Below are 15,785 nucleotides of genomic sequence, written 5' to 3' on the forward strand. Positions count from 1 at the left end.
TGGGTTTTATTCAAATCAGCATGATCAGCTTTGGTCCCCACCCCAGGGAGCCCAGTTCCTCAGCTGAGGAACTGAAAAAAGAAGGGCAAGGTTTCCCAGGGGTAGTGGCATTTGACTGGAGCCCTGGATGGGGAGAGACAGGAGCCAGGCCGGGGAGACAGAATCATTAGGACATGACTGGGGGATGAGTGGACGGGGTCCAGAGGAGCAGTAGGTCTGGGCCAAGAGGATGCTTTGGGTTAGGCAGCATGAGACTGAGATGCCTGGGGGGCCATCCAGTGAGGTGTTCAGGAGGCAGCTAGACAGAAGTTAGGAGAGAAACTGTGGTCTGAGGTGGATAAAAGTGCCCACAAAATATGTAACATGAGAGGCTGGCAATGGAGTCCTGGGGCATGAGAGTTAAGGCATGGAGGAGGTGGGTGGGGGACAGGAGCCAGAGAAGGGACAGAAGGAGAGGAAGGAGAATCTGAGGGAGGTCCATGGTCAGGAATGCCAAAAAAGGGAGATTCAGCTCAGGAAATAGACAGATGTTGCCACAACCTCTTACCCCACTGGAAGTGTCTGGGGTGAGGCCCTGGCCTGGAACCTCTGAGGGACTTCTGTGCTTCACTGGGCACTCCTGACCCCCTGGGACCTGCCTGACACTTAGAACTGGAGCTGGCTTGGGCTCAGGCCATCACATAGAGGGGAGGTCAGAATCCCAGAGCAGAGGCTGAAGAAAGCCCTGCAGGTTACCTGAGAGGGGCTAGTTGAAAGGCCATCCTGGCGTCCATTGTAGATGTACACGCTGCCGAAGCTGATACCATCAACTGCCTCAAAACCCTCCAGGGGGGCCCCAATGGCCACATCTGCGAGGTTATCCTGACTGATATCCCCTATTGTTGCCATGGCAAAGCCAAATCGGGCATTAGTGAATCCAGGGTGCCCACTCAGAGTGCATGCCAAGGAGAAGGAACCATTCTGTAAAGCAAAGAGGCAGCTTAGCCCTCAAGAAAGGGATGCAGGGTGCACACCCATGCCACCCCAGGAGACGTGTTCATTGGACTTGTTTCTGATTCTCTAGTAGGGAGGCTGAGGCTCAGAAAAGACAACAGACCTCCCCAAGGTTACACAGTGAGTGAGTGGTAAAGCTGGGATCCTCCTGCCTTGCAGTTCAGGACCCAGAGCCTGCCCCCTCTGTTCCCACAGTTACGGGTACTGGACTGGCAATTGGGAGGCCTGGGTTCTAGTCTTGGCTCGACCACACACTTGCTATGTAAACTTGAGCTAATCTCAACATTGTTGAGCCTCAGCTTCCTGAGATCAAGTGAGATCATAGACAAAACATGCTTTGTCAACTGTGCAGATCTGTGGGATATTATCATCATCAACATGAGATGATGGGGTGAGGAGAGTGAGAAAACAGAGTACGGGAGGAAAGGTGATGGTGCCCCATTGGCCACCATCCACCCTGAGCACCTCCCCATCGCTGTCCTTCCATGCAAGACAGGACCAGGGTGCTCCCAACCTCCATCACATCCGCACCAGGCTGAGCAGCCACAATCCCAGCGAGCCTGCAAAGACGGAGACTCCCACCTGCTCATTCAGATGGTACACATAGACTCTGCCTTCCTCTCTGTGAACGTGGTAGAATGGAGCCGCCACCAGCAGGAGGTCCGTGGTCCCATCCATGTCAATGTCCACAGGGCACAGCTCAGAGCCGAAATAGGATCCCATCTACAGCCCAGGAGGAATTCAGCGCACGAGGGTGCCAGGGAGGCCTCCCCGATACCCCTCAGCAAGGCCAGATCTCTGCTCCTGCTCTTCCTGACTGCCAGTGTGGGTCATTCCAGATCAACGTGCTCACCAGAGTAACAAGGAAGCCTGGGTGAGCGGCTATACCCCCTGCAACGGGGGAAGCCCGCTGACCATCAGACATGCAGAGCTGGGGCAATGGCACTGCATTCTGCCTGAGCTCTGTCCAGGCTGAGTCCCTAACCCACTGTGTGCCTTGAAGCCTGTCCCATTCCCTCCAGGGCCGCTAGATCCTCCCTCCGTGATAACAGGGGCACCCTTCTCCAGCAGATACCTGCTCTCCCTCCAGCACTGGCATGAAGTTGGTCTCTCTGCCCTGCTTCTGGAGCTCAAACACGGCCCCCCGCTGCTGGTACCGTGGCGCCCCCGCCACGTAGGAGAGGCCACAGGCCTTATGCAGTAGGGCCACTGCGTAACCTGGGACAAGGGGGTTGGTGGTGGTTGTGGTTGGGAGCTCCCAGTGGGCCACTCCTTTGACCCCCCCCCCACTTTCCCAACCAGTCCGTCAAAGTAGCCTGGGCAGGGGGGCAGATTTGAAGAAACTATCTTTCTCATCCTTTTAAAAATTGTCATGGAGGGCGCCTGGGTGGCTCAGTTGGTTAAGCGACTGCCTTCAGCTCAGGTCATGATTCTGGAGTCCCTGGATCGAGTCCCGCATCGGGCTTCCTGCTCGGCAGGGAGCCTACTTCTCCCTCTGACCCTCCCCCCTCTCACGTGCTCTCTCTCTCTCTCATTCTGTCTCAAATAAATAAATAAAATCTTTAAAAAAAAAATTGTCATCAGGGAGTGCTCGCACTTAGCCACTGTGGCTTGTCACACACATGTGCCCCACCACACAGAAGTGATATGCACCCATTTTCATATATAGAGCTTCATTCAAACTACACTCCTCCATACACATTCACCACCCACGTTCATCACACACACAGTATATGAGGACCAGGGAGAGGGGTGAAGGGTCACTCGCCACTACTCTTAATGGTGAGGCCCTGCCTCCTCAGGTAGCCGCCCAGGGCCACCCTGAGCTTCAGTACTGACGAGGCCCTGTCCTCACCCAGAAGGCCCTAATTCTCAGCCTCAGCGTCCCTAACCAAGGCCTATTGCTCAGTCCATGTGACTGACCAGAGCCTGCCCTAACTAGGAAGCCTCATGCAGTCTGATGCCCAGCCTCAGTGTCCCTCTCTAGGCCCCGCCCCCACTCAGGTGGTCTCTAGGCCCCGCCTCACCTAGATAGCTGTACTGCGCATTCTTGGTATCCGCCACAGTCTGGTTCAGGAAGCGACCCCGGCGGCTGTGCATGTCGTAGAGCAGTGCGCCCCCCGACCAGTTAAAGGCCCCAACGGCACCGAGCAGCACCTGCCCCTACAGGGGAGGAGCGTTGGAGGCCATCTGAGAGGGAGGGACCCGGGCCAGCCACGGCGGGGATGGGGGTACGGGGAGCCGGGGCGGGGGGGGGGGGGGGGGGGGGGGGGGGGGGGGGGGAGGGCACGTTCACGTTCAGTGATCACTGACCACCGGGCTAGAAACGCAGGAGGAAGGTAAGACGGGCAAAAACTCGGTTCCTGCCTTGTACCCATGACCCTATCAGGACAAGTGTCCCTCCAGTACCAGTCGCCCCCAGGACAGAAATCTGACCCAGGCCCCAGATGTTGAGCATTAAAACAAGGTAGGATTGAACAAGACAGAGTTCATGTCCTACTGTACAGGGTGCCTGGCACACAGGCCCACCTGTGCTGAGCAATTTGCTAACCATAATTCCACGTCCGTGCAAGGCTGGTGTCCTCACCACGCCTGCATCTTTTCCCATCGCGAGGAACAGTGCCTCTGGTGAGGACAAGTCCGAAACTTGGTAGGCAAGTGACCCAAGCTGTGTTAGTAGTGCATATTAAGGGGGAACCACTCCATCCCTGGGCACACAGAACAAAACGACCTCCTGTAATAAACATGGCCATTCTTTCATCTACTTCAAAGGTCCAGATTAGGGCAAGCAAGTACGAGTGTTTCCCTTTATCCTAAAAGGGCTGGTTCAGAGGCCTCGTTACAGGAGGGCAGAGCCCTACACCGTGAGCCAGGGGTCCCCAAGTCCCTGGGTGTCCCTGGGGCGCCTCCTCTACGGTAAGCATGCCTGGTGTTGAGTTGGCCACATACCTTATCCAGGATCTGGGCACTGAACCCGACCTGTGCCAGCTGGTAGTGGAGGGCCTCTCCAACCATGCCTAGAAGCCAAGAAGTCAGTGAGACACTGCTGTGGGCTGAGGTGAAGGGAGAAACCAAGTCAGGTAAGGGCCCAGTTTGACCTCATACCCAGAGGGAACGGCATTCAGAGTAATGGGACATACACCGGGCTGAGAGTGGAAACCTGGTCCTGCTTTAGTAACTACTGGCAGAGTAAGCTTGGGCAGCTCACTCCCGCTTTCTGGGCCTCAGTTTCCTCATCTGTGAGTTCCTGAGAGTGGGATCTGTGCTCCAGTCATCCTTCTTTCTCCAGCATCAGAAGAAGCTTCTCATCAGAACTTCAGGGGACTCTGGGGAAGTGAGGAGGCCTGGGGGGACTTCAGGGGGACCATCTTTGTAGAAATGGGACAGCTGAGGCTCAGAAAAGTCAGGGGAGTTGCCCAGAGAGCCATACAGAGGTAGGACAGGAGTGGGGCCAGAGCACAGGGCTTGGCCTCCTGCCAGATACTGAGAGGACTGCCCCGCCGAGCCCTCACCTTCCATCTGAATGATATTCTGCTGCAGTCTGCTCAGCAGTCCATCCAGTGCTGTGTAGTTGGTCACCTTGAAGGCATATCTGTCATCGGGGTCTGAGGCGATCAGCTTCAATTCACTGTAGGTCTTATTATTCTCAAATGCCTTTCCCACCTGCACAGGGGCCCTCGGTCAGTGGATCAGGACCACGAGAGCAGGCTGGATCCCAGGCCCAGGGAGAGGGCTGAACCCCTCTGCTGGCCTTCAGGGCCCTCCACCCCCTGCCTCCGTTCCCTGTTCCCTGTTCTCCTGCACACACTCCTTCCTTCTCACACCAGGCTCATTCTCCCATGCTGTGCCCTTTGCCTGCAGTCCTTCCCACCTCCCCTGCACCCTAGACCAGCTCCTCCTATTTGTTCTCCAAGACTCAGCTCAGCACCATCTCCTCCAGGAACCTTCCCTGATGTCCTTCCTTTGGGATCCCTGAGTGTCCACTGCTCTTCCCATCACTGCTGGGCAAGTGAGCTGTGACCACCACTGGGAAATGAGCCCTCTGTGGGAAGACCCAGTATGGAATGGGGGAAGTTCAGGACATACGGACTGGGAGTAGTTGGTGAGTGTCTGTGAATAGAGCAAGGCTTGAATAAGCTGTTTACAGAAGCCCCTATCAGGACCCCTGGCTCCTCCCCACCCCAGGCTGCACAGGGTCAGGAGGTGCCCCCCACTCTTGGCTCTTACCCCAATGGCAAAGCGCTCAACACCTTGCATCTTTGGGGAATTGATGACAGTAGTGAGGTTGAGTGGGTCCTCAAATATGTCCCCATCGGTGAGTACCACCATGACCTTGGATGCATTTTTTCTGGAGCCGTGGCTTGGTGTGAAGATGTTGTCTCTACGTAAGGGACAGTAAATGAAGAGGAGAACTTTGCCAGAGGGATACTGAGCTCTGGGGAAATTTTATTCACTGACCTGTTTTAGAATTAGAGAGGATTAAGGAGCCCTCCAAAATGGGGAACAAAAATCCAAAGAGCCCCCCTTTGGCATACAGCAGGGCCAGGTGGAGGGGAGGCTGTGACACACCTTGCCCCTCACCTCCTCCCATAGAAAGGTTCTGGACAGCACTTCAGTCTACTCTCGTGAATAATAACGATATTAATAATAGTGGCTAATATTTACATAGTACTTATGTGCCAGGCACTGTTGTAAGCACTGGACATATTTTAACCCATTTAATCCTCACAAAATCCTATAAGACAAGTACTATTATTATTCTCATTTTATTTAAGTAATTAATTTATTATTTATTTTGAGAGAGAGAGTGTGCGCTCAGGGGTAGGGGCAGAGGGAGAGGGAATCTGACGCAGACTCCATGCTGAGCACAGAGCCTGACACGGGGCTCGATCTCAGGACCAAGAGTCGGTCCCTCAATCAACTGAGCCACCCAGATGCCCCTATTTATTCTCATTTTAAAAGTGAGGCATCGGGGGCTCCTGGGTGGTTCAGTCCGTTAAGCATTTTGGCTCAGGTCATGATCTCAGGGCCATGAGATCGTGCTCTGTATCGCGCTCCACATGGGGCATGGAGCCTGCCTAAGATTCTCTTTCTTCCTCTCTCTCTGGCCCTCCTCCACCCTCCCATCCCTGCTCACACATGCGAGCTCATTCTTTCTCTCTCAAAAAAGAAAAGAAAAAGTGAGGCAACTGAAGCACAGACAGGTTAGGCAACTCACCCAAGGTCTCCGAAGCACAAACTGGGGCTGGGATTGAACCAGGCGGCCACGGAGCCCATACCTGCAAGCACTGTGCTCTCCTGCTGCTCACAATAGGGGTCTTTGGAAGAACTTTGGGAGGATGTCTTGGGATATCATCTATCAGCCAGGGCTGGATTGAAAGACCTCACTTTCCCCTCAGCCAAGGAAGAGCTAGAACCTGATCCTCTCGTCCCCACCGCTCTATCCAGACACCTCTCCAGGCCTGAGGCCTCGGAGCTTCTGGGCAGGGCCGTGAGCCGGCGTGTAGTAGGTGCTCAGGGAATTCCCACTGCCCTCATACTTACAGGACGTGCTGCATGGCAGAAGCAGTCTTGGTGACTCTGCCCACTTGAGTGATGTTCTGGACTCTGGCGAGGGAGGCCATCACATCCTGGCTATCCCGAAGATCAAACTCAGTCTGGATCACTTCCCCGTATTGCACCAGGGCAAAGCTGCACTAGAGAGCAGGAGCCAAGGTGGGGAGGAGGTTGGCAGAATCGCCATGCCCAAAGCACCCCCTGCCCCTTAGATGGCTCCCCCTGGAAGTAGTAAAAGAATCCATTCATTTCTCCTTGCCTCTAGGCAGGAGGAGATGTTAAAGCAGAGGGAACTCTCTAAGCAAGTAGAGATGGAGGAAGCTATGATAGTAATGGTTCCCGGGGAATCACAGACTTGCCCCTGAAACCATGTCTCTGTGTAGTCCCCCTCCCACATATAGACTATGGAGTTGGTCATGTGACCAGCTTTGGCCAATGGGACATTGGCAAATGTGATACAGTCAGAACCGTGAAAAGTGCATGCATGCATTGGGTCTCGCCCTCTTGGAACACTGTAGCCATGAAAAAGTTGGGCTGGCCTGCTGGAGGCACATGGCCCAGACAAGTAAGGCCATCTTAGGCCATCCAGTCAAGCAACAAGATGTCTGCAGCTGCAGGACTAACTGCAGGCAAGACCAGCAGAAGAACCACCCAGCTGAGCCCACCCCACATAGCTGACCCACAGAACTGTGAGCAAATAAGTGGTTGTTGTTTTGAGGTGGTGCGTTCACAGCAATAGAGAACTCATAGACCATGTGAGTCTACCTCTTAGGGAAGCCCACCTCAAAGCACTTCTCATAGAAGTTCCTCATCATATTGGAGATGAAGTCTTTGGCTCTCTGGAAGTCTGGGGAGTCAATGCTTCCTGAGCCATCCAGGACGATGGCAATCTCAGTGCCTGGTCAGGAGTGAGCATGGGATTTGAGCCAGCAGTGAGGGCAGCATGTACTGCCCTGCGGGGTACCCACCCCATTCAAGCTCTGGGGGCTCAGTTCAGGGAGGAAGTTGGTAAAGTTCCCAAGACTGAAGATTTTGTCTCAGAGGCAGAGAGAGCCAGAGCCTGCTCACTCTGAGTTGCCAAGTGAGTCACTGCCATCGCTCCTGCTCTTTAGGCCTCAGTTTCCCCATCTGTAATATGGAGGAGGGCAGAGCTGGGACTGGCCAGGTCTATAAAATCTAGCCACTGCTCCCCATCTTCCAGACCTAGGCACACCTCCCTCCAGAGGCCTCGGAACCTCTGGGCAGGGCCGCTGGAGGTCGCCAGCCTAGGGATTGGCTCTGACGGCCTCTGAGAGCAACCCAGATCTGCCTCTTCTCACCAGCTGCCTCCTCCTCCTCGTCCTCCTGTGTCTTCAGAGCCCGGCGCCACCTGGCTGGCTTCTCAATGTTGCCTTTCTTGTTCCTGTGGCAGTCTCTGTCATCCACATGTGCATTGGGATCCAGATTTTCTTTAAAAAATGCACATGGAAGAACTCAGAGTCAGACAGCCTCCTTGTTCACCTCCAGGCAGGACCACGTTTAGCTCTGCCCTGATTCCCTTCACAGGGGCCTAGGCTTGCCTTGCCCTATGTCCCTCTACATCTGCCATGCCTCTTCTTAGAGACCCAAGGAGATCTCTTCAGAGCTGTCCAAGGTCAGTGAGTGTCCAACCCTTACCGAGGTTGGAGAAGTGGACCTGGGTGTGGTTTTGGAAGTTGTTGGATAGGAGGCTGCATGTTCCTGTGAGTTCTGAGCTGAGGCTGTGGGGCTGCCGGGCCAGCACTTGAATGCAGATCTAGGGGAGGGGAGAGAAAGGGAGGGGAAAGCCTAGGTCACCTCCAGCACAGTCTCCCTAATCACAGCTATACCATCACTCCCATGCCAGAACCAAGTTCATCAACCAGGCAGAGGATGTAGGAATAGCTGGTTCACCCCTCAGCAGGGGGTAGGAGTCATGCTGGGGTCAAAGCTGAGGTTAAGCACCTGAGTCAGTGTGCTGCTCACATAGAGTACCCAGGTCCGAGCCTTGGTCAGTCCTGGGGTTGGTACCAAGGAGATAGCTGGGCTCAGCCCCGAGAATATACCAGTCAGACCCGTATCAACACCGGTCAACCATAGGGTTAGTGCCACCCTCCCTGAAGCCCTCCATCACCCCGCCTCATGCACACTCACCAAAACACTGTGGTGGTTCCGAACAACTGTCACTCCCCGGTACCTCCCCTTTGGGGTGGGGACAGTCTCTGAAACAGTTAAGGCCAGGTAAGGAGGGATGGATGCTGGGAGGCAACCCTTCAGCCAGGTCAGATGTCACAGGGCCCCATAAAGAACTGTTGGCCATTCGGAGCAGCCTCTAGAAGCTGGTTGAGGGGCTTTCAAGTACAGGCCTGGACATGTTCAGGGCAAAGTGGCTATTCCCCAGACTTATTCACTGACTCATTCAACAAATGTCCTGTGATATCTGCTCTGTGCCTGGCCTCATGCCAGATGGTGATAGGGATCTAGAAATAACTGAGACCTGGGCTTTTCTTACAGGGGGTTCCAGTCTGGAGGGGCAGGAGGGCAGAGGAGCACTAGCTGGTGGGTGTGTGCAGCACCAGGGAGGTGTGCAAGATGCTAAAGGACTGGCTATAAGGATCGATGAACTCTCCAATCTCAAAGTTCTGTCTCTGGAGAATCTTACTGCCTCCCCCCGCCCCCCCGAGACCCCAGGGTGAAAGTGTAGCTCACTCATTTCTCTCTATACTGTGGGCCTCAGAAGACGCATTTTTGAGCCATAAGATCACCCAGTTACCCTACCAGCCTGCAGCCCCTTCTGAAGCAGAGAGTGAGGCTGTTCCACATCGTGTCTCTCACAGAGATAAGGACTCTACCATACACAGTTGAAGGGCCATCAGCAAATGTAGGCCCTGAGTTGGACTGGGTGGGATGGGTAGAGTTGGTTAATGAGTGAATTAGGTCCATTCATTTGTTCATTCATTTATTCTTTCAAACAGCATTTATTGAGTGTCTACTATATGCCAGTCCCATGCTAGATGCTAGGATGGCCACGGGTTGGGAGGGGTGGGGTTGGATTCCATTGAGGTGTGTTGAGTTGGGACAGGTTGGGTTTGCCAGCTCTAGATGCATGACTTTAGTCATACTGGCAATCAAAGGACTTCTCTGAGCTATAGCTTCCTCTTTTATAAAATGGTGTAATTTTGAGGATTAAAAGTGAACAAAGCACTTAGCAGAGTGCCAGGCACATGGTGAGCACTCAATACATTTTAAGTATCATTTTTGTTAGGACTGGGTCTGGAAAGGTGGGCTACGGATCAGGGTCAGGTTGGGATGGGGTCGGGCATTGGGATAGAAAGCCTGCTGTTGGTGGTGGAATCTGGGGTGGAAGGACTGGACTAGGTTCAAATGGTTTGGGCAAAGGGGAGGTACCGTGGGATTCCTCGGAAGGAGGTCCTGGGAGCATTCCCTGGAGCTGAGGTGGACTTACCTACTCGTTTACAGGAGATCTTATCTTGGATGAGGGAACAACAGTGCAGGAGGCCTGCTTCCCCCTTGGTTTGAGGGCCGGTGACCAGGAGCCTGAGTTGGAAAGATAGACAGCAAAGTTGAGCTGGCCAATGATTCCTTTCTCCTTTCTGCATGCCCAGGCACTGTCTTCCCACTCCTGGTCCAGAGGCTCACAGGCTCCCTATCTGGAAAACTAATGGAGGAGGTCCCGACCTGGGGCAGGCAGGCAGACTCCAGCCCAGAATGGCAGATTCTGTATTATGTGGGAGGCATTTGCTCAGCATTTACCTTTACACAGCTCCAGGTGGGAAATTGTTAGCCACATTCAGGCAGCCTCCAGAGATATGATTCCCCATGGCAAACTTTGCCCCTCATCCCAAGCCCAGGGAGACAGCAGAGTCCAGTGTCCCCCTAAGCATTCTCATTATCCACGCTGCCCAGGGAGAACTGGTCTGCTTCAAGGCAGGGAGTGAGCTCCCCATCCTAGGGGTTGGGTTGTGAGTAGGGGGTATTGAGGAAGGGGCCCCAAGGCTGGGCTTGGTAACAGTGAACCAGTTCCAAGATCTTTGTGCTGAGGGTAACAGGAAGCCATGGAGGACTTTACAATGGGGGATATTAGTCTGTACTTTCAAAAGGTCATGATGCAGCTATGGTGGGTTGGGTGGCAGGAATGAGGTACCATCTCCACTTCTTCACTTCCTATCACTCTATTATAATTATGAAATAGATCATTTACTTATCTCTATGGATTAAGAATAATAATAAAGTCTACACCTGTGTATATGCCCCCAACCCCAGTTTAACCCACCCCAAGCTGATTCCACCTTCTGATACGGCTACTGTCAAGGTCAACACTGGTCCCCACACTGCCAAATCTGTCACCTCTCTGTCCTTATCTTCTTCAACCTCTCAGCAGCCCTGGACATCTGACTATCCCCTCCTTGAAATACTTTCTTCTTGATTTCCCCCTACCTCTCTCAACACTCCTTTGTTGGCTTCTTCACTGTCTAACTTCTAAATGTTGCTGGAGCCTTGGGGCTTGGTCCTTGTTTTCCTTACCAGCACATTCTCCCTATTGATCCCCTCCAATCCCATGGCTTCAATACACCTGTAAATGCTGAAATTCTGTGGCCCTAGGATCCCTCCACCAGAAGTCAGGCCAGCATCGCTGTAGGAAATAGGAAATAGCTGTAGGAAATGCACCCCCGCCCCTAAAATGTCCATGTCCTAATTCCCAGAACCTGTGAATGTGCTACTTTTTGTGGCCAAATGGATTTTGTAGATTTGATTAAGTTATGGATCTTGAAATAAGGGAAATTATCCTGGTTTTTCTCGGTGGGCCCAATGTAATCACAAGGGTCCTTATAAGAGGAAGGCAAGAGGGTCAGAGTCAGAGAAAGATCTGAAGATGCTACACTGCTGATTTTAAAGATGGAAGAAGAGGCCAAAAGCCAAGGAATGTGGTTAGCCTCTAGAAACTGAAAACGGTGAGGAAACCCATTCTCCCCTTGAGCCACCAGAAGAAACACAGCCTTGCTAACACACCTTGATTTTAGCCTATTAAGACCCATTTTGGACTTCTGACTTCCAGAACTGTGAGATAATAAATTTGTGTTGTTTTAAGCCACTAATTTTGTGGTTGTTACAGCAGCCATAGGAAACAAATGCAATGACTAACTGCTCCATCTAATTAAACTGTCCAAACAGAGCTCGGGGTCTTGTCCTCCTGAGCCTGTGCTTGCCTCCCTCCCTCCCTCCATCCCTCCTTTCCTTTCTTCCAAGATTTTATTTATTTATTTGACAGAGAGAGACACAGCGAGAGAGGGAACACAAGCAGGGGGAGTGGGAGAGGGAAAAGCAGGCTTCCCGCAGAGCGGGGATCCCGATTGCGGGACTCGATCATGACCTGAGCTGAAGGTAGCCGCTTAACAACTGAGCCACCCAAGCGCCTCAAGTTTACACTTTTCCATTTTCCCCAAGGCAATAGATGGTAGCACCAACCACTACATTATAAAGCCTGAAGCCTGGGTGCATCTTTATTTGCTTCATCTTTTCATTCATCCATGCATCAAGTCCATCAGGAAACCCTGTGGATTTTTCCTCCAAATTATACCTACAGAGCACCTCTTCTCTCCATTTCTCCATCACCATCCTGGCCACCAGCATCTTGCCTGGTCTATGATAATAGCCTCCTAACTGGTAGTGTTTGTTTTTGAAATTTACCCTTATAGTTTATACCATATCACTCCCCTGCTTCAGTAGCTTCCCATGCGCTTAGAAAAAGAGTCCATACTCCTTGATGCACCCCACAGGGCCTTGCTGGTCTATCCTCTCTCTGCCTGAGACCTCCTCTCCCCATTTCCGTTTTTTTTTTTTAATGATTTTATTTATTTATTTGAGAGAGAGAAAGTGAGTGAAAAAGAGCATGAGATGGGGGAGGATCAGAGGGAGAAGCAGACTCCCCGCTGAGCAAGGAGCCCGATGCGGGGCTCGACCCCAGGACCCTGGGATCATGACCTGAGCCAAAGGCAGACCCTTAACGACTGAGCCACCCAGGTGTCCTCCTCTTCCCATTTCTTTGCTCTCCAAGCTCCAGCTCCACACTGGCTGGCTTCTGTTCCAGCCCCTTCTTCGGACAGCCCCAGTTCTTGCCTGGCCCCAGCCCTCTGCCTTGCTGTGCCTTTTGCCTAGAAGCCTGCCTTTCACTCCCCAAGACTGGCTCATTTCCATCTCCTGGCCTTGCTTAACTGTCACGTCCTCATAAAGGCTTTCTCCAGCCAGCCCCACCTCACAGCACAGCTACTCTGCTTCATGCCTCCGGTTTTATTTCCTTTTCGGAACTTATTATGTCTGACAGTATCCTCTTTACTTGCTTATGTGCTTATTATCTGTCCCCCGCACTAGACTGTAAGTTCCTCAAGGATCACATCTAATCTTGTTTACCATGTTATTTCCAGAGCATGGAAGAATGACTGGCACAGAGTTAGGGCTTGGTAAATATGGTTAAATATTGACTAAATGACAGCCCAGGCAGCAGGTAAGGGCGCTAATGTGGGGCAGGGCTGAAGAGCAGAGGGGCAGCTCTGTGAGCTCTGCAGCTGAGCTCCCAAAATAGGTTGCCTGCTCAGCAACCCTGCCTCTGCTCCAGACTCCTCCCTGGGCTGAGCCTCAGCCCTCGGTCTAGCACCTCATTCCCCCTCCCCCATAAAGGTGGGGTCAGAACTAGTCTCCACTCCAGATCATGTTTTGGTGGGGTAAGTCCAGGCCTGGAATAGCCTCAGCTCTCCTTCCTCCTTCAAGCCATTGCCCGAGCTATTTCCTTCCCAACTCCTTTTCCTGCCAACAGTCATCGTAAACACCAGCTCCTCAGGAAGTCTTCCTAAAAGGAACAACTTGACCCCCTCCAAGCCCTCCAGGTAGCCCTGACTACTGGAACCCACCTCTATACTCACCTCGACTGTGAGTTCTCAAGAGACTACCATGTACAGCTATCCAGGCTGTGAACTGCAGAACCCAAGGTTGCCGTTCATATCAAGTCATGCAGTGCTGTGGCCTGAGGCCCAGTCTGAGCTGCCTCTGTTGCCCACCCATTTTACCCCCCATGATGGGTAGTCTCTTGATCTCCAGGTTTGTTGACTGAATGACTGACTAACAATAACCAAACCCACCATCAGCTGACATCCCCAAGGACCCTATTGTACCCTGGGCTAGAAGCAGTCCATCTCCTGCCTTCACCCACCTTTAACCTGGGTCCATTCTGAGTCTAATCCCATACCTCCTGGGAGAAGGCCTTCTTTTTTTTCCCCCAAGTTTTTTTTTTTTTAAAGATTTTATTTATGTATTTGACACAGAGAGGGAGAGCACAAGCAGGGGGAGCAGCAGAGAGAGAGGGAGAAGCACACTCCCCGCTGAGCAGGGAGCCCGACACGCGGCTCAATCCTAGGACCCTGGGATCACGATCTGAGCCGAAGGCAGACGCTTAACGACTGAGCCACCCAGGTGCCCCTACCCCAAGTTTTATCATATTTTTTTAGTTTATTTTTTATGGTTTCATTTGCATTTTTATTGAAGTATAATTAACATACAGTGTTATATTCGTTTCAGATGTGGAAGGCCTTCTTTATGTTCCACTCATTTCACCCTGCGGCAACAACACCCATCATGCTGCCGGCCCCGGCTGTTCTATTTTAGGGAGAAACAGCACAAGGGAGTGAGAAGGACACATCACCCTTTCACAGGGAGCCCAGCCTCCTCTGCTCTCTGTGGCCCTGGGGCGGCCAGCAGCACATTTCCTGCTCAGCACGGCAGGCCCGTGGTCTTGGGCTTCACCATTTGCGGCAGGAACCCAAAGTTCCTTCCACCACATCCTCCCATGAGCCCCCTCTGCTTCAGCAGGTGTTCAGGGAGGTTTTCATGAGCCCAGCTGGGCTCTCCTTGCACCCTGTGGTGGACCCAGAGCCTTCTGCTCCAGGGGCTTCAATCACCTTGGCTTCTAGTCAGGGGGCCTGGAGCTGGAGAGGGTCCTGCTGGGGTACTGGTGGGAGGGGACTGGGCAAGAGATGGTCACAAATAACTGGGATTGACACTTGGCTTGCAGGAGCATAGGGAGCAACCAGAACACTCATGCACTGCAAGTTTGGAAAACTAAATGTTGGCTCTATGCATAAGTCCTGACCCAGCAATTCCAATGCTGGGCACATGCCTGATAAAAGGAAGTACACTTGCCCATCAAGAGCAGTATAATTTGTCCAAGGAAATTGCCCAAATGCCCATCGTCAGCACTGTTCACATAATGGAAGACTTAGAGCAATGAGAATAAGTATCATTGTCTCAGGCAATACCATTTTCAAAATTCACAGACTCTATTGAGGGAGAATAATGGCATGCCTCATTTATAAGTTTGAGAACAAGCTGAGTGCAGGGAGGTGGAGATCAGAGCACTGGTTAGCTCTAATCCAGGGAGGTGGAGATCAGAGCACTGGTTAGCTCTTGGCAGGGGATGTGCCTGGAAGGGAACACCAGGCTAGAGGGGGCTTAGGTGAAGCTGGTAATGTGCCTTTTTTTTTTTTTTAAGATTTTATTTATTTGTCAGGGAGAGAGAGAGCACAAGCAGGGGGAGTGGGAGAGGGAGAAGCAGGCTTCCCACTGAGCAGGGAGCCCTATGTGGGATTCGATCCCAGGACCCTGGGATCATGACCTGAGCCGAAGGCAGATGCTTAACAACTGAGCCACCCAGGCGCCCCCAGAGGTATACCTTTGATGTCAAAAGGGCACAGGGTCAGGGGTCAGGATATGCACACTCATTCCCAGTCACTTGACTTCCTGAAGCCTCAGTTTCCCCAACTGTAAAAAGACGACAGCACTCTCTTTCTCCTCAAGTGAAGGAATTATGAAATGATGGTTCAGTGTCTGTATTTTAATACCCGTATCATTACATAATCACTCTGTAAAGCAGCACCTGGGCACAGAAGTCACTCTGTGCCTATTAAACCCACTGTGTTAGGCTTCCAGGCTCTCCTGTCCTTCCCTTGGCCTTTGACTCTTGGAAGGCTGGATTTTTCTCCCACCAGGATCCCAGATTGTCCTTAGGGAGCCCCCAGGTGGGTTCATTCCCACCGTAACCCCTGAGGCTATTGGCCCCCTCCCTCTAACCCTCCTCTTCCTCCTTAATTTGGGCTGTCTCCATCCCAGAAGCTCAGGAAGAGCTCTGTTGTCTGGGGGACAACATTTTACCTGCGTTCCCAGCTCTGCTC

At 52.5% G+C, this 15,785-nt stretch overlaps 1 protein-coding gene across 1 annotated transcript in view; it reads right to left on the bottom strand.

Moving 5' to 3' along the window:
• ITGAE (integrin subunit alpha E) overlaps window positions 1-10,181 on the bottom strand; it is a 35,025-nt gene extending 24,844 nt beyond the window's left edge. The window contains 15 exon segments of the mRNA XM_081805553.1: window positions 736-960; window positions 1,576-1,673; window positions 1,676-1,716; window positions 2,069-2,154; window positions 2,156-2,211; window positions 3,021-3,156; window positions 3,943-4,010; window positions 4,506-4,656; window positions 5,221-5,374; window positions 6,538-6,689; window positions 7,332-7,447; window positions 7,869-7,997; window positions 8,206-8,323; window positions 8,701-8,768; window positions 10,013-10,181. Of these exon segments, the coding sequence (XP_081661679.1) occupies window positions 736-960; window positions 1,576-1,673; window positions 1,676-1,716; window positions 2,069-2,154; window positions 2,156-2,211; window positions 3,021-3,156; window positions 3,943-4,010; window positions 4,506-4,656; window positions 5,221-5,374; window positions 6,538-6,689; window positions 7,332-7,447; window positions 7,869-7,997; window positions 8,206-8,323; window positions 8,701-8,768; window positions 10,013-10,166 (1,752 nt within the window). The 5' untranslated portion in view covers window positions 10,167-10,181.
• Window positions 10,182-15,785: the final 5,604 nt, after the last annotated feature.

Source organism: Leptonychotes weddellii, chromosome 15 (genome assembly GCF_054177405.1).
Source record: "Leptonychotes weddellii isolate Sample4059 chromosome 15, ASM5417740v2, whole genome shotgun sequence".
Taxonomy (NCBI): Eukaryota; Metazoa; Chordata; class Mammalia; order Carnivora; family Phocidae; genus Leptonychotes; species Leptonychotes weddellii.